Below are 23,255 nucleotides of genomic sequence, written 5' to 3' on the forward strand. Positions count from 1 at the left end.
TCTGCTCCATCCAGTTATAGAGTGGCTCAGGTCGCTCGCCATCTCAGCGAAATTATAATTTCAGAACCTCCATTAGGGGAGAATCACCCATAAGCAAAAGCTCCCGGCATAGATCCACACTCGCTTTCCCTGAAACTGGCCGATCCACCTCAGTGCCAGGCTATGAAGACACAATGCTGTTTCCACGCTTCAGTCATGTCTCCTGAAAATATTCTTCCCTTAAGGATATAGATTGGACTGGACTTTACCTCACCGATGAGTCCTAACACTAGAATTACTGACTTTTTTATTTTCTGGTGCAAGTCCCAAGGTGTTATTCACCCCTGCTGAGATTTTCACAGGTCGTCAGCTCAATTCTCCTACTGCTTTTGTTGTGCAAACCACAGCTCAGATCCAAGGCAGGCCAAACCTCTGTGTTATAACCTTCAGAAATGCCTGCCGTGTCTATACAAAATATCCCACACATTGACTGACCTGCAAATATGAAAGACACACATTCACAATATATAGAAACACAAATCTGTTTTATTTATTTAAAAAAAGTGTGAAAACAGAATGAAAAGTTCTGTGACATGAGTGACATTGATATTTCTGGTGCCAGTAATCACAGAGACAATGCCCTGAGAAAGATTCATTTCTATTATGCAACACCTTCGATTTGATGACAAGGACATGCAGGCAGAACGGGTGAAAACAGACAAACTTGTGACAATCTCCGACATCTGGACAAGCTTCAACAAGAACTGTGCTAAGAGTTTCACTCCAGGAGAACACATGACCATAGATGAACAGCTGTTCCCTACCAAGGTTTGTTGTCCATTCACACAACCAAGCAATGTTCCCTCTAATTTTCCATGTGTCTGAGCAAACACACAAACTCCCTGAGCGATCCCTTGGACCACTGTGAGCGACATCAGACGTGTGCACTGTGGTCACGGCAGCATCGAATCCATCCTAGTTACATGGTCTATTAAAATAATCAAATTACAGCATTTACATTTATGTTAGACTACTTTTAATTAACTGCTTTAGCCCACTTACAATGAAAATGTAAAACAAAAATGTAGTCATTGACCTGTGTAGTATGTCAACACTATTGGAAGTAAAAATAACTTGAACTCAAATTTTGAAAACACAACTTTATTCTTTTTTCTTTTCTTTTTTTTTTTTAATAAAGCTCTGACTTGTATTATGAGTCTGAGTCTGTGGTCTGGGAGAGAGTCCTGTAACTCTGTCTGCAAAATACAGTATATAATGACCAATGCTGGGCAATTAATTATATAGTTACTTCTTCAAAAAAGTACCTCAGTTTGGCAAACAACAGAGTTTTTTGCAGCTATTTTTTTAAAATAAACATTTCAAACTATTTACAGCACAATCAGGTGTTCTGCATCAAATTTGATGCCACACAAATTATTAATGCCACTCCAAGAATAATTTCTGTCCACATAAAGGAGAACAACAGCCTGGTACCTGCAGGCCTGACAACAGCAGATGTATCACTGCTGTAACACCTGTAACATTCAGCAGTGGCCTCATTGTTCTGACACACAACAAAACTATTGACTACACTACACACTAACTACATAAGATTTGCGCTAAACGTCGCAAGTCTCTCACGTCTCAAAACACCGCCGTCACTCCTACAACTTCCCCCCGTTTCTTAACAACTTGCCATATCATTTTTTGATTGGTCGACATGGTACTTTTTTCGACCAATAGGAAAGGGTGGGTTTTTTTGGTTTTGTTTTTGCTCACAGGCAGAGAGCGCTTTCGAGCGTTTCTTCTCGCAGTAAATATAAACAACGATAGTATTCAGGAAGAAAACCAAACATTGCATATATTTTTATCATAACTCTGGTTTTACGTGGCCTATCAACACAATTTAAAAACTGGTATAAAGTCCACACTTTCTCCGTCAATTGTTCCGTCGGTCCTGCTCACATCTCCAACGGTTTACACGTTGTCATTAACGTGGCTTCACTCCACATCAGCCACGCCGCTTTGCTAGCTAAAGCACCGGTGTCGACACATAAGGACGCTGTCATAGCCTGTCAACGACGTTGATTAGCTGCGTATGTGAATCGCATTATTGGCTGGACTATGGGATAAGGTGGCATCGTTCTAATCCCATACGGGAGCAGCCAGTCACTTACTGACTAACACTGCAAAACAGAATTGTTGAAATTTTAATTTCAATTCAGGTTAGATTTTTTTTGTGCGCAACGCAGATTTTCTGTGCGCAGAGACCGTGCCAGCAGTGCGCAATTGCGCACGTGCGCAGCTTAGAGGGAACATTGCAACCAAGCCAGACAAATTTGGGATCAAGTTCTGGATGGCCACGGATTTGGAGACCAAATATGTCTCCAATGCATCTCCTTACTTGGGAAAGGACCCCAGTCGTCAGAAGGGAGAGAGGCTGGCAGAGAACGTGGTCATGAAACTGATGCAGCCGTTTTTGGTTGATGGGAGAAACGTCACAACGGACAATTTCTTTACTTCACTGTGGCACAGACTGCTGCAGCGCAAAACAACGTTACTGGGCACAGTGAATAAAGTACTGTTTCTGTGTGACTCCTCCCATCCTGCTGCACCTGAACCAGCTAACTGGCACTCTGATTCATTTTCTCGTACTTAACATGAACAGTTTTGAGGTAATTCAGTCATCAATATATAAGGACAGAGATAGGATTACATCACAGATGAGCAGGATGGACAGAATTAAAAAAATGAGTACATCAGAGGGACAGCTCAGGTTGAACAGTTTGTAATCCGTGAAGTGAAAGTTGTTTGGTTTATTTTTTCAAGTACAGACTCTGTGCTGTTTAAGGTTTTCAGAGTGAAGATTAAGCACAGAAATAATTCAAACACAACGTACCTACAAATTTGATTTGAGGTCAGGTGTCCTATTTTATAGTAATGCTTTTAGAACAGACGCACACACTTGCAGAGGTCCGAGGAATTTTCTGAGGATGCTGATGCTATTTTCTGGAGAACTGATTGGTCATTAGGTGGTCATTTCATACCTGCTGATCACTAATCTGGAGCAGGTTTGGTTCACAGCACAAGTTACGACTTGTAGGACGACTTACCCTGGAAAGAAGTGATCCAGCTTTGTACTACAGAAAGCTCAGGGTTAGACCTGAAGTTGTCTGGGTTAAGCTAAAATCCTACTTCGTAATACAGGCCTCTGATGACTTAGCTGTGTCTTAGTTTTTCTTATTAAATTAAAAAACACCCTTGGGTTGTTTTCTTTTAACCTTGTTTGTGTTCACGTGTTGTCATGTTGTGGCTGATAAATTTTGAAATCTTTTTCCCCAAATCTTCAGGGGGTTAGTAAATGTGGAAAACTTGCATGTACGTATATTTATGTTTTCACTTCATAAAACATCATGCTTACAGGGAAAAAAATCAGACTACAAAATCAGATTTATTTATTCTCTTGCCACTTTATCATAGACACATATTTACTTTTTTCCCCTAGGATCTGGATAAAAAGTGATGCTGCAACACTGCAGGACCAAAAACTATGCACAATAATGAAACTTTGCTTTTCTTGTGCCAACAATTTGGTAAAAGGATGATTTTCAGAAATAAATGTAAATATACAAAACTAAATCAATATTACTAACAGAGGATTACCAGTGAATAATATTAAAACACAGCCTGGATTGATGATTTTAGATTTGCACAAGAGAGTCTTGACACTGCCTACACAGCCAAAAACAGTTTTTCACAGCATATTTCCTTGATACAGTTCACAGTTTTAGTAATGGACTTGTTTAAAGGTGCAGTCTTTATGAGGTAAAGTATGGTCTGCCAGCTATCCTCATCATCCTATATGTATTGAGTCCAGGGCAGTCAAACCCTGGTGCCACACCTTTCTTGTTGAAAAGGTAAAAATTGAAAAGCTGTCTGTCCTGTGCCTCCAGGGAGACTGAGATATTATTTACTTTCAATTTGCAAGGGTATGGCCTCTCAAACACCACCCTAAAAACCCTGTCCTGCAGATAATCCAGCCTAATAATTTGATACTTAGATGGGACAGTTGTGTCAACCTGTGGTCCACACTGCTGCATGAGCAGCACACCATCTGAATCTGCCTTGATCTCATAGAATGTCATATTCCTGTAAGTGTAAAATCCCACATATGGAGCTGGGTCAGGTGGTGCTCTGACAGGTTGTTGAGCTTCCCTGAAAACATTCTCAAGTGCTGGGATTAGGTAGCTATATGCCTGGCTCACAAGGTCTTTGTCTGTTGGCCGAACTCCTGCCATCAAGATCACCAATCCCAGCTTGAGCCGAGGTACAAGGGAGAGGGTAGCAGCAAATCCATCCAGGTCACCATCCTTTCTCACCACGCTGTAGCCAAACTGTTCACTTATTTCCCATGGTGTGCCAGTGAAGTTGGCAAAGTAACCTCTGTGGCATTGGATGATCGGGGTCATCATTGTGTTCAGGGTGTCTTGGCGGAGCAGAATGACATCATATGTACCAAGAAGAGTCATCATAAGTTTGGCCATGTCTGCTGCTGTGGAATACATCTGACCTGCAGGCCGGTACCAGCCAAGGTCGTAAAGGGGAGCTTGCTTTCCATTGCTGTACACGCCCACAGCCATTTTCCTCTGAATTGCTGGTGTAAAATTAAAACCAGTGTCCTCCATTCTGAGCCGCTTCAAAATGTTGTCTGAAACCCAGCTCTCAAAGTCAGTGCCAGTCACATTCTGGGCCAAGATGTTGGCTAATAAAGGAAAAGCAACATTGCTGTAGTGGCATCTGGGGGAAAAGAAAAAATCATCTTACAGATGTTGGCAAATCCTCTTTGGGTACAGAGTACTTAAAAAAAATACTAGACTATTATAGTCTGTATACTAGGTATAGCAGTGTTTCCCAACCTTTTGGAACCACGGCACATATTTCACATTAAAAAATTAAAAAAATCACACGGCACACAACCAAACAAAAATATCACAAAAAGCATATTGATCTTTTTCCCCCACGCACCAGGTAGAGCGAAATTGGCTCAGTTTGTCCCCAGTATGCCTTTTTTTCTTTCTTTTGACCACCTACTCATGCTAAGGCCTTCAGATTTCTTTTCAAATATTTATCTACTGCAATTATGTGCTACATCATCTCACAGCATGACTATTATGTAATTTCTTCTTCTGTTTTACTGGCAGTTTGCAACCTATTTAATCGGAGCATTTGGTTATACTGCCCTCTAGTTGAAGAGAATGTAATTGTTCTGCCCATTTCTCATGCCAATCACTTAGAGTACTACTCAGGTGGGACCAGATCATCTTCCACTGCGCACCTATGTGCCGCTGCACAGTGGTTGGGAAACACTGGGGTATATGTCCCCAATTTTCAAACATATCAAAGAAATGAAGCTTTATATATACTGACAAAGAAATAAGGTAACTTACCTAGTTCCTGGATCTGCTACAAGGACGTCATCCTGTAACAAATTAAGGGCTTCCTGTGTGTCTCCACTCCAAAGGAGATTAGTTGACCTTAATCTTCTTGGTAAACCTGTACAAATGTCAAACCTTATTGAATAAGGTATTTTGTTCATGACTTTATGCTTTAGTAAAGTGATTCATGAAACTATTTCACCAAACTTTGTATATGAAACCTTCACTTGACCTAAACATTTTATAAAAAATACTTTTTCTCAGGTGGGCTCTGTAGGCCTTCTACCCTATAATATATATCACCTTAAGGCAACTATTGATGTAAAGAAATGCCATATAATTCCAGGAGAATTTAAATTAAAAGCTCACTGACTATGCACATTTATTTCTTGTGGTAGGGTTTTTGTCAGTAATCACATGATTAAGTGATCGCTCACATACTGGATATTAGTTTTAAATTTCTTTAGCTCTACACATTTACTGAGGCACTCATAACGATTGAGAGCGCTATTGATCAGTCACCTCTGTAAGACCTTTAGCTCACTATTAAAGATCGGTCTTTTACTCTGCCTCCTGTGACTTGCACTTATGTCCCTGTAAAACCATGACATTGCCTTTCCTTCATCATTTGTCTAGCAGCTTTTGTTGTGGCGTGCTGCAGTGGGTTGCAGGCATGTGCTTACTTTATGAATTATATTGTGTCAGACCTATATTGATCGTTACTGTTTATCTATGACGTAATAGGAGTACCCATCAGAAGGGCATCATCCTCACCTATATTGGGAAAAGTTTATCTCTCTGTCAAAAATGATCCCATTATTTGTTCAAGTAGCTTATTATTCCTTCCCATCCATCAGTTTTTGGACAGCTTATCCAATTCAGGGTAGTCACAGATCCCAGCTCCTGTAATGCATGAGGCAAGGTGCACCTTAGATATTTTGCCAGTTTAATGCAGGGCCAACACACAGAGACAGACAACCATGAACTGACAAATTAGAATCACCAGTTAACCTCTTTAGAAAGTAAGAGGAAGTCAGAGACAATATATAAGACAGACTCCAACCAGCCTCGAGTCAGTTTCAAGCATTTTTATTGGGAAGTGATACTGCGAACCACTGCAACATATTGCCACCCTATCGCTGTTAATTCTTTAAAATTAATTGCACTTTAGCTATCATGTGAGTAGCGTATTGGTATCATCAGTCTGGTAAACTAGAAAATTCATAATTTCTTACATTTAAGAAACATTTCTTAAGCTTTTCTGAGATTTTTTTAAACCCAGACCAAGGTCTTTTCCTAAACCTAATAACCAGTTACCGAAAACAAAACCTGGAACACGATGTCATCTGGTTGAAACTGAGACACAATTATGTCACCACTACCCTGCGTGCTGCTTATTGCAGACTTTGTTGCTGACCACTCACAGCACTGTTGGCTGCAAGTCCTATTTCAACTGTGCATCCATGCAGCGCGTTATTTTATACATTTCAAGCACTATGTTGATCTCACTTTTATGGGAAATGTAGAATAACCAATTAACCTAACATGTATGTCTCTGGGAGGAAGCTGTTGGGTTAGGTGACAGTGGTAACCACGGCAACATTCTGCTATATAATGGTGGCATTCACTTTCTGATCTCTAATGGTCATTTTGAATTGGAAGCTGAACAATGAAAATAATAGTTTTTCATAATTATCAAACAAAGATGTTATTATTTTAGGACTTACAGTGAAGTTTCTGTAAGTGGATTATCTGTGTCCCTCCCAATGCGACTAGTCAGTCTTTGTGACACTGATGCTTCAGAGGTCTGGACTGGCTACACAGGCTCAACAGTTATTTGATTTGTGTTGCTTTAATGGATCAAGGATGACTGCCGTATATAAAAAATGGTTGTGGGGTTACCAGAGAGATGGCTGGACATCCTGCGCAGGGTGAGTGCAGGGGTGTTGATGCCCAGGGTCCTGACTGATGAGGATGCTGGTTGCCTGCTTTTACCCAGTGGGTTCTTGATAGTGAAGTTGTCTAAGTACTTCTCCAGAGGGTCATCCAAAGAGTCCACCAGACCATCCTCCCATAGTTTGTATAGCATCAACGTGGGGAAGATCTTAGAGAGGCTTGCAATTCTGTTGTCACAATAATGCAAGGAAGCACACCACAATAAAATGGTGCCATAAATAAATGCATCCTGGTTTAATGTATAATATTTCCACTGGACAGATTTGAGCATTTATCATACTTAATGGGTTAGTTGCACACATCACAGAAAGAAAGCTTGCCTTATGCAATTATGGTCTAATCCCAGCGCCTCACATCAAATAGAAGAATCACACTACTGGTTACAGCATGCATGGTAGTAATTATTTAAATTAAACTATTAGTATTATGAGAACCTTTTAGGACTCATTTAAACAAATTACCACTTCTTTTTTTCTTCATATGTCTTTTTCTTCATATGTTATGTTCTTATACCTCAGTACTATACCTTGTGCAAAATAATACATCTCACCTGTACGCTGTGTACTCGTTGGGTGCAGGTGAGGAGGGGTGGCTCGTGTTCCTCTTGCCAAAGTTTCCATTCCATAGAATTGAGTCATTTAAAACCATGATTGCTGATATAGAAGGTAGCTTGGTGGTGTGAATTCTTGACCTCAAGAGTATATCTATCTGTTAAGAGAAGCTTTATTAAGACCAAAGGTAACATTTCAACAACATTTCAATATATACTCATTATTTCCAGAACAGATTTACTTTTTCTAATGCAATCCTCAGTGATGTGATGGGATGTTTGAGTGGTACAGGCTCCGGAAAGCGAGGACACATCTCTTCTGCTGTCACTTTTTTGGTGAATCCCTCTGTAAAAAGAGGTGCAAAGGCAGACTCATCATGTCTGAAACCTGAAGCCCTGTCCATCTGTGATAGCAGATCTTACAGTTGTAGGTTTACATATGTATCCTTTTATCATATTTATGTAGAAGGGCCCTTCAAAAAAACAAAAAAAAAACAAAAAACAAAAACATTTATCAAACATCAACATATCTAAAGATTCTGACCTCTAGGGGAATTTGTCAGTTCAGAAGAACTGCTTGTTGTATACTCCCACCTCCTCTATAACACACTGGACAATCTGAAGAGAAGTTTCAGCAACTTGGTTCCTTCAGCCTCGCTGTGGTCTCTGAACCAAGATATTGGCAACCGATCCGTTAAGTCTTGTAAGCTGCGAGGTGGCTCCATGGATCTGATTTGTTCGCTAGAACATCCCAAAGATACTCAACTGGATTGAGATCTGGGGAATCCAAAACCCAAGTCAACACCTCAGACTGCTTGTTGTGCTCCTCAAACCATTCTTGAACCACTTTTGCTTTGTGACAGGGTGCATTATCCTGTATTAGCATGTATGGCAGGACCTCAAGGCCACCTTCTTCCATTGCTCCAAGGTCCAGTTCTGATACTGCTGTGTCCATTGTTGTAGACCAGTCAGCGTAAGCACACTGACTGGTCTACAACTTTCCAGCCCCATGCTCCATAAACTGTGATGTTCTGGGTATTCTGATAGCTATCTATCAGAACCAGCATTAACATTATTTGCAATTTAAGCTACCCTGTCGGAGCGGGAACACCCCACACAAGCTGCAGTTTTGGAAATCCATTTTTTAGCCATCACAATACGGTCCTTGTCAGACCCACTTGAATCCTTACACTTAATCGTTTTTCCTGCTTCTAACACATCAACTTTGAGGACAAAATGTTCACTCTCTCTCTAATATATCCCACCCACTAACAGGATTCATGATGAAGACTTAATCAATGTTTTTGAATTCACCTGTCAGCGGTCAGAATGTTAGGCCTGACCAGTGTAAATTATCAACAGCGTCTGCTGGTGTTAGATTTGAGTATATGAAATCAAGCCATATTTATTTTACAAGTTATGTGAAAAGTAGCATTTTTCAATGACTGTTTCTTTAAAAACAAAAAAAGCTTTGATGACCCTTTAGGTAACAGTAAATGAATATCATGGTCTGTCTGTTTGGATGGTTGGTAGTTGACACACTTTTAATTGACTAGACCAAGGAACTGATCGTGGACTTCAGGAAGACCAGGAAACACTTGACCCCTGTTTCAATCCAGGGGGTCAGTGTTGACATTGTGGAGGACTATAAATACCTTGGAGTACACATTGACAATAAACTGGACTGGGCTAAAAACACCACAGCACTTTACAGGAAGGGCCAGAGTCGTCTCTATTTTTTGAGGCGACTGAGGTCCTTCAACATCTGCCAGAAAATGCTCAGGATTTTCTATGAGTCTGTTGTGGCCAGTGCGATCCTCTATGCTGTTGTATGCTGGGGGAGCAGGCTGAGGGTCGCAGATGCCAACAGACTTAATAAACTAATCCGTAAGGCCAGTAATGTTGTGGGGATGGAGCTGGACTCCCTCAAGGTGGTGTCGGAGAGGCGGATGCTGTCCAAGATAAAGACAATGTTGGATAACACCTCCCACCCACTCCATGACATGCTGGTCAGTCACAGGAGCACGTTCAGTGAGAGACTGAGATTACCGAAAAGCACCACTGAACGACACAGGAAATCATTCCTGCCTGTGGTCATCTCCCTGTACAACGCATCCACTTAACACACTGGTTACTGCTGCAACTACACGTTTCTTTTCCAGCTATTTATTTATGAGTGACTTATGTATATATATATATATGTATATATTGTACTATTCTTAGTTAGCGTATTGTCTGTCTTGTCTTAATGTTGGTTTATGTTGGTTTATAATGGAGCACTGTAACAAAAAATAATTTCCCCCAGGGATCAATAAAGTATTCTGATTCTGATTGATTCTGATTCTGTTATGAAATATGAACATGTAATAATACAGTAATGGAAATACATTAATAATAAATGTTGTTTTAATAACAGGAGTGTTATGCAGTTTCTAATGTACTGAAGGGACACACTCTAACACGTATGTAATAAAAAACGGTTATTATATTCAGCGTGTACACATGAGCCCCAAAACAATCCCATTGTTCATTATTATGTAATGCTTTAATTCTCCTAGGGCCACAAAGTTATAAACCTGGATTGTTTCTTATATTACTTCAGTCCCAGTGTGTTTTACACCATCAGACACTACACTGCTATCTCTCCGCCTGAGTTAAAGTCTGCTTTAGCTCCTTGCTGATCCTACTGCTATTTCCAGCTTTGTGTAATCCTGCTGCAGCTCCTACATATAAGTACTTACACCAAGAGGATAAGAAGGCCCAGCTCACAGGTTAAAAAACACTGTACATCTCATGTGAGTGTAAGCCAATGATGGCTAGCAGCTCTTTACCTGTTTTCAGTTTTGGCTTTCTATATTGCCATATGAAGCAGCAGGTCATGACTACAGAGAGCAGAAAGAAGACAATCATGCCAAACATGGTCCATTTCACCTTCATCTTCTTTAATGGTTCTTACAGACAGCAGGCAAAGCCTATAAAAAAGTTGTACAAATGTTTTAGTGATTTTCTTTTTTATCAGATATTGAATCCAACATAAAACTCATAGCTCAAATGCATGCTAGTATGTTTCATGCCATTTGAAAATTTAGTCTCATGTCTTTTTTGTGTTGTCATATAAAAATGTCCCTGAACATGAGTTGCATTAGAAATTGATTAGCTTACCAATGAAGTGAAAAGACGCCTTCCTCAGAAGCCCCTCATTATCTCTATGATATTCTTCATCATCAGACTAGAAAAATCCACCAATTATTTTCCTTAAGGTACACAGAAGAAAAGTCAGCAAGGCCGCTTGATCCTCTGTTGCTCATGAGCAGTTACTGGCCATCTACTACATGCACTTAATCCTGACTGTTATCCCGAGCTCCAGTAAGAGAGTGGAATCTATTCCTACTTTACCATGACGTCATAATCTACAGGGCTACACCACTAAACGTAAGGAAGGCTGTGGAATCGAAACCTCTTGAACCCTCACCCTCTGAACACTTCCTGTTGATTCTGCAAGAGAGCTATTTTCAGCAGCAACAATTTGAGTAAATTAAGTAGTCAGAACAATGTTGAAGAATTTGTATCATTTTTGCATTTTAAATAAAACACAAATCAGTGACTACAGCAACAAATAATTCAAATGTGAACGAAATGAATCAGAATGGTGCCTCTCCAAGCCACTAGAAGGCGCTGTGGACTTTAAATAAATGCTATTTACAGACAGACATATGTCTTTAATAGATATATGGCTAGATAGGCAGGCCTAACCTGTGCAAAGTGGGAACACTGTGTAAAATGTAAATATACATAGAAGCTACACCTTTCCGAGATGCTCTTCTTTTACTGTTGTCAATGAATCTAATTTGTCCCTAAGATTCTCCAGCTGTTTCTTTTTAGTACCATGTACTTTTCCAGCCTTTTGTTTCTTCTGTCCAAACTTTCTTGAGAGGTGTTGCTGCCATCAAGTTCCAAAAAATGTTTGTATTCATTTTAAAGTTCATCATCGCACAGAGACAGCATCGGTGAACGCTAGAAATGATCCTTTTGTGACCTACAATGCAGACTTGATTTTATAATCTCTCCAACTTGTTCTGTGTCTGTCCTAAGGCCTCCTTCCTCCTTCCTTCTCACAAAGGAGGTGCACAGTCCCTTCAGTCATTCGAGATGCCTCGCCTTATCTTTAAGGGTATCCAATAAGCCACCCTTAAGATAAAACTGATATTTTCTGGTTGTAACTGGTAATAGTAGATCCAGAACCAGGCTAGGGGAGGGGTCACCATCTAGTAGATGGTGACCCCTCCCCTACCCTGGTTCTGGATCAAGGGAGATCTTCCTTCCAGCCAGCACCCTGTACTTGCTTGCAGGGGATCTTGTGACTTTTGGAGTGTACCTTACAGTAAAAACACCTTGAAACAGCTGCTGTTGTGAATTGGCTTTTGGTAATTCAACTAAATTGAAATTAAATTGTTTGCAAATTATTCCACTCTGTTATTTCTTATTATTTGAAAGTCTTTCAGGAATGGGCTTCCTATAATGCCACCCTACCTCATGAGCCATAGAGGTTTTAGTTTTTGTCGCGTTGTTTTTAAAAATGATCCACCACTTTCTGCACTGCTCTGCTCTGCTCGCTGGGACCCCAACAGTGAGAGCAGCCAAAGAAAGGCACCAGCTTTACTGACCCATAAGTCAAGATAGATTATTTCTGATTGGCTCGCTGATGGTGTGTCTGACCTACAATCTGCTGCATTCCCATTGCTGTCTCCCTGGGCATAGGTTTCCATAGGAACAAGCCGTAGGCTCCTCTAATCTGTTGTTTTGCAGCTCTCACTCATCTGGAGGCAGGCTGGATTCCTTTTTGTCATGCCCATATTCTTCTGCTCTATTTCCTCACTGAGCTCTATCTCTTTTTCTCTCTTGCTTTACTGGCAGCGCTATCCCTTTCTCACTCTCTGTTTTTCCCTCTCCCTTAGTCTCTTTCATCCACTGCAGTCTTATCTTAGGGAATGTCTCAGACAGGTCGGCTGTGGAATCTCTATGGACATGATAGCAGTGCAGCTTGCAACAAAGGTATTATTGAGTTCTCAATGACAAAAGGACCAAATAAAACATGTCCTCATATCACAGGTTAGTTGTGTTTTTTACTTTAATTCGTTTTATTTATACTCATCCAGTCCAAATAACACGTCTGAAATATATCACATGTAGGGTGAAAAGACTAAATTTTTAAACGTTATTTTCCAGTGCTATGTAGAAAGGCCAAAGTTTGCATCCATAACATTTAATGGATTTATAAATCTAATAAAGCATTAGCATCAAAAGCATTAACTCTCTCAGGCTCAAATTAAGTTTTTGTTGCTAATGCACAAAAGAATACCTGCAGTGGTACTTCCGAGTAAAAAAAACTCATAAAATATGTATGTGGGGTAATCAGGTTGTTAGCTTTTAACTGTTGCAAATCTGCAACGCCTGCCTTGAGAGGGTTAAAAAGTTGGCACAACAGCCTCTTGTCTTTGAATCCAATTCATTTCAGTTCAGGTTTTATATCACCAGTTCACATCACAGTTGTGAACTGGTGACAGTTATTTTAGGATGCAACAAGCTAACAATGACTTAACAGTCCTAGGAAGGAGGAACTCATTTTAACATTAAGAAACCTCCAGGTAGACACAGGCTCAGGGACAAACAGCCATCTTGGGGGTTAGGGCCAAGAAAGGAAAGAAAAGAAGGTTGAAGAGAAATGACAAACCGCAAACTAGAAAGAAAAAAACAGTACTGGAGTAGAGCTAGGTCTGACAACAACAATTAATAAGTGGGCCCACAACAATAACCTACAATAACATGATCGCCAATTTTATTTGCTGGTTAAAGTTGCTGTGAAATCATTTCTGAATAACATTCCTCAGTGTACAATTGTACAAAGACTGAGTTTCTCATCATCTCGGGATGAATAAAATATTATCAATCAATCAATCAATCAATCTGCAATACACAATATCATTAAAAAAGAATTCTAAATATCTACAATGAAACAAGGCTGAAAATCAGATTGGATGCTATATTCATTTCCTCAGTTTAAAACTTTTTTGGTGTTCTGTAGTGAATAAAATATCAGATCTGCAAATTAGCGCAGGAGTGCAGTGTTGCTACTTTTTGGGATGGGGTTGGTAATTGCTACTATGCTAAAAACACTGGCTTCATTCCTTGAGTTATGTGTAGATTAGTGTTAAGTGACGTAATAAAAAATTTGCTTAGGTACAAAGATTGTGCTGACACTGAATGGTAAAGAAAGGTCTTTCAAAGCGTCTTCACTGGCAAATATAACATCTAATAATTTAGGTTAAAAATTAAAACAGGCAAGTGTAATAATAAATTTGAGTAAAAGCACTTTCCTCCGACGGAAATGCATATTAATGCCTATTCATAATCAGAGGCGGAGCCAGACATTTGAAACACCCGGGGCTTAGCCCAAAGAGTAGTATGCATGTGGGATTTTTTTTTTTTTTTTTTTGGGGGGGGGGGGGGGGGGTGTAGAAATGACTAAAAGATTAATAGGCTCTGTTCAAAAAAGAATGACTTCATATAGGGAAAAATATATATCACATGTGCAGGACACCTTAAACTAGTTTTTTAATTAAGCAGCAAGGCAGAACAAGGTCAGGGCTGTATCAAGACACGAGGACTAAACCCCAATTCAACCAGACCCAGAACTGATCCAGAATTAAAACAGGACTACAACAGTTCAAAATCAGGACTACTGAGGACTTAACCAAGACAGAACCAGAATCAGAACTAGATGATAGCACTAAAAATCATCATAGACCTGCACTACACTTATTTTTTAATTCTACCAAAGTCCACTATTTAGATTGAGAAAAGTTTATATAATTATTTAGCCTTGTTGTGCAAACAAGCCTGCAGAACTTAATAAATACAGAATTTGAAAAATAACAAACCTAAAAAGAAACACTAGGTACGAGATACATGAGGACCTATGATACGGTGATACTTTTGGTAAACAACCATTTGACTAACATGTGTGTCTCACCTGCTCTTGTTCATCTGTTCTGTCCTCGTTCTCCTCTCTCTCCCTCTTTGTGCTGACAATCATCAAATATACAGTTGAAACCAGATATTTACTCTTCAGATAAAAACACTTTTTTAATTGTAACATCAAATCAGACTAAATGTTTATTTTTTTAGATTGATAAATATAAAAACATATTTGTTAACTTTAAGAGTAAAGAGAGAAACTATCTGTATTTCTTAATTGCAAATGGCACCAAATTGTATTCAAACTTGAGCCACATTTATGGAGCTCCACAGTTCTTTTCCTGGTGTTTTGGTTGATATCTCTTGATTTTCCCATGTCAAAGAAACAGGCTCTGTGTTTTGCCTTATATGCATCCACAGCTGTGCCACCAATTTACTCACATGGACTCTACTAACCTATCAGAAGCTTCTTCAGCTCAGAATGGAATCGTCTGGAGTTTTCTTATTAATTAACAATAAATTTAGTATACATGTACTCCTAAATTTGATGAAAGTGATAAAAATAGCTCTGTCTCTCTTTATTCTGAAATTTAACTAATTCAAAATATATTTCAATATTTATCTAAAACAAAAATTTACTCTAAATTGATGTTGTACAGTAAAAATGTTTTATGTTTTCTCCCTAAAGTGTATGTAAATATCTGGTTACAAATGTGAATATCCTGCTGTGTACTGAAATCCCTCTTGTTTTGCATAGAAATATACTGAACAACATACAAAGCATAATATATAAAATAACATTTACCTGAGTTTTTTCTTTGAAAGAACCCTCGAATGTCCATTCTTATGTTTCAGTACATAACTGAAACCGATTTAGTCGGGGAGGGTAAGAACTGAAAATATGAAATAAACACACGTAAGCTAAGACTCTCTAAAAAAATAGCATTTGTTCGGCTTTTCATTTTGCCATTTGTTGATTCACTTGAAGAGCAAGTAACGTAATATTGGTCAAGTGATCAGTTTCATATCAATCTTTCGTGATGCACCGTCATATTTACATTATTTGTACGGTACGAATGATTTGCTTTGGTACCTGGTCAAACTTAAGCTCTCCTTAGTATGGCAGGCTCCGTCTCTCCAACAGCGCACTCACGGGCAGCAGCTGCCCCGCCCCCTCGCTCAGTCGCTTAGTGCCTGAGCTTGGATCATACCAATATCAGGGGGGGATTCACGCACAGTCGTAAATTCCCACAGTGTGCACTATGTGCTTCGAATATTGTGTGTACTTTTTGTTTTATACAGTTGTCAGCCAGGCATCTAACTATGAAAAAATTACACTCCAAAATACCCCGGGCTTCTGACAAAACAACCCGGGCTTAAGCCCCGTAAGCCACCCCCACGCTCCGCCCCTGTTCATAATTAACCCTGGTGGCCTTGTTTTAAAAAAGAAACAAAAAACCCAAACCCTTGTGTCCAGTCAGGCGTAGCCGATGTTCTGTGTTTTTCCGCTGCTTTTCTGCCCCCTCTTTTTTGGTTTCGCCCAACCTGACCTGAACAGCAGCGCTTCAGCCTTTATCTTGGTGCCACTGATGATGATAAGGATGCTTCTCTCCATCTCTAAATGATTTCACAGGAAACCGACCACAGCTGTACGGCTGCGCGATTAATACACTGGCTTTTAACAGGCATAAGTCTGGAATATCTGTGATTATGGATATCTTGTACTTTCTATGGATGCTGCCGTCGGTGTGGGCTGTCGAAGGTAAGCTGGAATGCGACTCTTAACTGAATCTAAACGCTTGAACGGAGCCGAGCTGTGAGCGAAGGGACGACAAAGCGCCATCATTAATTTACCAAAAAGCCGACAATGCGTATTTTAACCTCATTTAAGGGAGCAGTCTAGAGGAAATCTCCGAGGTGTTGTTTGGATGGAGGTCTACAGCTTTCACTATACCGAGAAAGATTTAAGCTGCAAATATGTTGGTAGTCGAGACAGAATTTAATCAGCTTCTCTGGCCTTTATTCTTATCTGGCATCAAAGGCCATATACACAGTCTCATTTTCTCTATCCTTGTTGTTGTTATTATTACTGTTCTTATTATTTATCTTTAATTTAACTGACATTCCTTTTGCTGCAATCATTAAGTACAATATGTTTGGTCAGGCAAATACTTTCCAGTCCCACAACTTCAATTTCTTGTTTCCCTATTTGTAAGTACAGTAAGGATAAGAAATATTTTATTCATCTAAAGGTTGACAAGATCAATTACATAAATACCCAGTATTTCTCATCAAAATTTTATTTTAAAGAGGAAAAACAGTTAAAGTCAATGTAGGAGAGAAACCACTTTTATAAGAGAAAATAGTCTAGCCTGAGATAAGACAGGGTTGGCCTAGTCCACTGCAGGGGGACTTTATAAGTTTGCTCACTTGCCAATAAAATGAACAGTCTGTAATTGTTATGGTATTTTCATTTTCTTGCAGAGAGACAGAATATAAACTATACATTAAAAAAACCAAAAACGTATTTAGTCCCCTACAACTCAGCAAGAACTCATGCTCCCATGGGATTGACACTGTGCCCATGTGGCACCCAGATTACATTCAATTCAAATTTATTGAGGTAGTCCCAAACCACAGCAACAGTCGCATCAATATCAATATCGTATATTGTACGATAAAGACCCTACAATAATACAGAGAGAAAACCCAACAATTATAACTCCCTTTGAGCGACAGTGGGAAGGAAATCTCTGTGAAACACTGACAATAAAAGGACAGAGCACAAGTTGAAAAACTCAGTATGTCTCCAACTGCTGCACCTGTAAGAAAAAACACATACAGAAAACAAACAGCGCCTGAAAGGAAATAAAAGAAAAAAAAACATAGATGCACAAACAAACAATCTTGTTGTGTTCTGAATGTGTGTGTCTGTCAACAAATATACTTGGTAATGAGGGTGAGAAGCTGCATCCACACCTCCCAGAATACAGAGGCAGACAGAGACCCAGGTGACCAGGGTGCAGCCCCCATAGTACTGAAGACCCGAGGCCACACATCTCGATGACAACTGCGTGCACATCCCAGCAGGAGAAGAAGGGACAACCTACATGGGGCCCTCATGGCCAAAGAGCAAGGGAACCAGAAGCAATGGTGGGCAGACCACTCTGACAGAGGCTGGCCAACTCAGCATAAGCCGAGTTAGGTAGCCGAGAGCTGCCCAGCACCCAGCAAGTTTGCCAGTGAGTGTTTAAAGGATTCAATGAAGCCTTGAGAGAGTGTTGTGTTGTGATGAGATGAAACTGAATCGAGACATTATAAAGTCATATTTTGCTTGTTGATCAAATAACAGTAACACAGTAACGCGCAAATCCACTTATAACATCTGTGTAATGTGTTTTCTACATTTTTGGTTGATATTCTATCTCTCTCCATTAAAATTAAACTAGTATGAAAAAGTTAATTTCTTTGTAAGTGAGCAAACCTAAATAATACGGAAGGATTTAAATAATATAATAATTATAATTATTGTGATAATTTTATTCCCCACGCGAAGAACATCATGGGACTTCCAGCTGCCTGATCCTATAACACTATTACTAAGGAATCATCTGATCCAGCTCTAACTATGAGCTTTATCAAAAAGGATAACGCTAAGTGTAATATTAAAATTAGAGACAATGTCTAACTCTCAAACATAAACATTCAATATTTCAGTCAGGTTTTAAAGCATTTCACAGTACAAAGTGTATAAACTTTTTTGGGATAATGTCAGTGTTGGAGCTGCCATCGTCCTCATTCGGCACAGTTGGTTGAGCTTGTTAATGAAGTGTCTCATTCAGATGAGCGAAGATGGTGATGAGGTGTTTGGAAATGTTGTAAGTGGCTGAGTTTATACTGCTAACAATAGGTCTTCCAGGGACTCCTTCTTTGTGGCTCTTCAGAAGTTAATATGTGCAGGGTATAGGCTCCCCAAAGTAAAGTTAGTTTTTAGGGTGGTCAGTGGCTTTTTCCCTTTCGAGTGTTTGCAGATAGGCTTTCGTTAAGACTTTAAGTATTACTGTCACTGAGGACTGTGGCAATTTTGTTGTGATAACCAGCTGAGTTAAGAACAACAGTACACCTTCCCTTGTCAGCTGCTAGTAGGTTGATGCTGTGGTTTTCACTCAGGATGTGAACACCTTACCTGAATGTTGAGGTTGGATGGAGGAACTTTTGCACTGGGCAGGGCAGGTTGCTCCGCTTTAGGTTGTGTTAGTTTAGTAACCCTTGAGATGCTCCACCTTTTGTTATTAAAACTGAAGAAGCCTATTGAATGAAAGGGCTAAAGAAATCCAGTCCCCTTCTTTTTTTCAAGCTCTTAAGACTACCATGGCCAGGATGACTGGGAACAGGCACAGACAATACAAAATACAAAACAAAACACAAAGAGCAGCTACCTAAACTTTACTTATTCGGTGTCTTGCTAACAGTGTCACATTCTGTACAACCCTGAATACTGGATACTTTCTTTGAAAATGAAAGCAAAAAAATGAAAAATGTTTGACCCCCTGGCATAACGCAAAAACACGTACCTTAAAGCAGATAACAGGTAGGGCTGCCACAAACGATTATTTTGATAGTCGACTAGTCACCGATTATTTTTGCGATTAGTCGACTAATCAGATCATCATCCATTGGACGTAAAACGTACAGCTTATTGCACCAGCAGCATCTGCTCTTATATAACTATCATTAGCTTACAGCTTTAAGTGTTTATGGTATGTGCTAACTAAAAATAAAGACAAGATGATAGTTTATTAAATTTTAATGAAATTTGCAGATTCTTTCGGTGAAGTTTAATAAACTCCTTGCTATCTAAAATATAACGGGACACCGGAGTATATTCTCGAGCATCTCACACTTCTGATAATCAGTTGTTTATTCAGCTGTGTAAAAACTATAACTTTAATCTCAGCCAAACCGATTTACTCAGGAACAAATAAAATATTAAAAAAGCCAAACAATAAAATTTTGAAGTTATCTAAGTGACTTATATATATTTAACCTGAGTAGCGACAGACAACGGTGGGTTTGAAAACGATTTGCCGGTGAGCCTGTAACCCCGGCTAGCTATCGAGCTAGTGGGTAACAGACGTCTCCGAAAACGTCGGAGCGCTTTTGAAAATATGTGGTGTCTTGATAAACTGAGCAGATATTTGAGGTTTACACAGCTACATTCTCGCATGAAAATATGTTAAACGTTTATTTTGTGACCCAGAAAGAATAATAAGAGTAATATTAAAACTAACTAGCTGCCGCCATTGTTGTAAACTGAGCTGGGCTGCGCTATGAATTCTGGGACACAGCTTCTTCTTCTTCTTCGGGGTTAATGGCAGCTGGCATCCTTGTACATGCAGTGCTGCCATCTTCTGTGTCAGGCCGTTATTACACTCTTAAATCCTACTGCTTACCGGTATTCCTGCGTCTTTTGTGATCTTACAAAGCTTCAAACGACGCGTCGACTATTAAATCAGTCGTCGACGATTTTGATAGTCGACGTAATCGTGACTAGTCGACTAATCGTGGCAGCCCTAATAACAGGAGTGGAGAGGAAATGGCCTTGCACTTCTTTAGAAGATCTTCATTTGGTCTGAAAAAATAGTCTGTGACTCTTAAAAAAAGCCATCCGTAAAACTAGGACATCTTGCTATTTGTCACTGCTCAAGGATAACACAGATTGCTTTTCACCTCAGCAGCCAATCTGACAAAGAGTTGGAGCTCCGTTGAGCCAAGTATTCCTTTAATCTTAACTATGTCTGTGTAGGTACTCTGCAATCCAGGTCATGGTATTCTTGGGAGATTGAAGTCAGGTCAAGATGAGAAACTCACTGTAATGACAAGCATTCATGAAAAAGATTCTCCGGTTTGTTGGTGTTAAGAAATTAGTTTGTATGTGATGACTTACATAGGAGGTTATATAATTGTTGGGGTTTTCTCTGTTTCCACGGTATTATTGTTGGGCCTTGTGGTAGAATTAAGGCACGATGGGACCACAGATCCATGTTTTGAGCCATCTTTATTTAACATTTGCATCACACCACCACAACCCCACACCAACCCCTGAGTCCCGTGTTTTAACACGGCGGGCGTGATTGCGGATGCCGTGCAGGTGCGTCCGCACGGCACCGCAGACCACCTTGAGGTCTGGAGTTTGACACCCCTGCTCTATGACTTCATCAGTCTCTCACATTGTCGAGGAACTTTAGCCTATTCTTCATTATGTTGCTTTAGTTCATGGCTGCTTTACAGTTCGTATGCACGAATATGTGTGTAAAAAACACTGACAGATGTTTCACATGCAAATCAGTGATTTGTCAATATTTTTCATAGGGATCTGTGGATTTATCTAAATATCCATAGTATCAATAATTCTGGCAGCAGTATCGGATCCATAATAGAATCAGTGCTTTAGTTTGTCTTCTCTTAAGGTAAGTGTGTTGTTCCACTCATCAATATAGCAGACATGTCTGTGCAAACACCCCTTTTCTCATAAAGGCACACTTTGCTCAGCTCCCTACTTTCCTGTGTGTAGTTGTCCTGCTGTCATGTGACTCGTTGGCAATGAGTGAGTACACAGGTACTTCACAGGTGTGTACTAATTTTCACACCTGAATTTGTTACTAATTTACAAACAAACTCAGGGTTCTGTTGCCAGCAAAACAAACATTCAACAAATTAAAGCAAATATTTAGTTACATGTTGCTTTATATTTTGTTATGTTGCAGATTAAGTCATTTGTGCATACTTACTTGGTTCTTTGTTTTCAATTTTCATGTAGGTCAGGTGTGGGGAAAGGCCTGCCTGACATTTCCTGATTTTAAAGTACTGATAATGTCAGATGTGACATCAGCAGGGTAACCAAGATGAGGGGTTTCTTCTACTATAGGAATGCTTCCTTTTGTATGTTTCAAGATATAAAGGGATTTGTTGAATCTTTTTTTTTTTTTTTCGTATATAGAGCCGTTTAGTTGTTACATGTGCTAATCAGAAGTGTGAGGAGCTTTTTGTAACTTTCAGTCATCTATGTAGAGTTTTAGATTCCTCAGCGCAAGTTAGTGGTACTGGCTGGACTCATTCAAGGGAAATTTATAGCCCTATATATAGTCAGTCTCTGCTTGATTAAGATGAGGGTGAGCTTTGTTACTGAATTCATGTACTTTTGAATTCATTAACTGAGTTACATTGGGGGGGGGGTGTTTAAGTTTCACATATGAAGTTCACTGTAAATAAATGTCTCATCTCTCGGAAGCCTAAATGTCTGCTGAGTCTGCTTCCTACCACCTTCCTTGACGTTTGAGTCAGACTACTTCACAGGCTGAACGCGCGTTAATGCGTCATCACGATTAATGCAATGAGAACCTTTAACGCAATTAACCCATCTAGAGCGCAGAATGGACAAACTTTGTACAAACTGGCTGAAATGCGATGACAGTGACATTTCCGGCATTTTGAGTCATTCTGCGCCCTAGATGGGTTAATTACATTAAAAGTTTTCATCACATTAATCGACGGATTAATGCGCGTTAACGTTGACAGCCCTAATAGCTACATTAGATGTTAAAATATATCAGTCACCTCATCAAGGTTATAAAATTAACACAACCCAGGAGAGAGTGTGATTGGTTTGGGATTTTCTTTGATGTGTGCAGTCTTTCATGTGCAGCCCTCAATCATATGCTGGCTCCCTAAACTGACACTCAGTAAATATTAACTCTTAATTCACAACCTCTGCATATGAATCTTTGTGTTGTCTTTATAAACTCACCTTAGGTCTATACAGTCTATTATTATAGTTAAAGAGATCTGGTAGACTCAAAATGTAAAGTTCATGCATTCATTTACAGTGAAAGTTCAATGCTAAATGTAAGTGATGGAATAGCAGTCAGTTGTTCTCAAGGCTCAAGGAAATTCTACAAAGTATCTCTCCACTAGAAAATAGTCTCTCTATCTCTCTCAGTAAGTCACATCAGAAAGAGATCCAGGAATCCTGCACACATGAAAACAAAGAGGTGAGGCAGAAGCATAAACAAACACCATGAGGAGTCAGGCAGGCCAACGACATTGTTTCCTGCATAACAATCCAGCATCAAGTGAAGGTCTTCCTTCTCCTTAAGTCATGGGTAGGGAACTCCAGGCCTCAAGGGCCGCTCTGCTGCACGTTTTAGCTTTCACCTTGGGTCAACACCCCTGAATCAAATGATTAATTCATTACCAGGCCTCTGGAGAACTTCAAGACATGTTGAGGAGGTCATTTAGCCATTTAAATCAGCTGTGTTGGATCAAGGACACATCTAAAACCTGCAGGACACCAGCCCTTG

The 23,255-nt window shown here is 39.7% G+C and overlaps 2 protein-coding genes across 2 annotated transcripts in view; one reads left to right on the forward strand and one right to left on the reverse strand.

Moving 5' to 3' along the window:
- Nucleotides 1–3,454: 3,454 nt before the first annotated feature.
- Nucleotides 3,455–11,335, reverse strand: LOC146645215 (beta-lactamase-like protein 1). The gene is made up of 7 exons (XM_085394213.1): nt 11,083–11,335; nt 10,752–10,892; nt 8,163–8,266; nt 7,921–8,078; nt 7,317–7,537; nt 5,427–5,532; nt 3,455–4,776 (listed from the first exon to the last, which is right to left on the reverse strand). Exons 2-7 carry the CDS (start codon nt 10,855–10,857, stop codon nt 3,798–3,800), a joined length of 1,674 nt encoding a protein of 557 aa, XP_085250339.1. The 5' UTR covers nt 10,858–10,892; nt 11,083–11,335; the 3' UTR covers nt 3,455–3,797.
- Nucleotides 11,336–16,393: 5,058 nt separating this feature from the next.
- LOC146645216 (ephrin type-B receptor 2-like) overlaps nt 16,394–23,255 on the forward strand; it is an 86,781-nt gene continuing 79,919 nt past the window's right edge. The window contains exon 1 of the mRNA XM_085395062.1: nt 16,394–16,657. Coding sequence (XP_085251188.1) covers nt 16,606–16,657 — 52 coding nt within the window. The 5' untranslated portion in view covers nt 16,394–16,605. The remainder of the gene's footprint in view (nt 16,658–23,255) is intronic.

This window comes from Rhamphochromis longiceps, linkage group LG20 (assembly GCF_057381845.1).
Source record: "Rhamphochromis longiceps isolate RC_006_pf linkage group LG20, R_longiceps_female_GT1.1, whole genome shotgun sequence".
NCBI lineage: Eukaryota > Metazoa > Chordata > Actinopteri > Cichliformes > Cichlidae > Rhamphochromis > Rhamphochromis longiceps.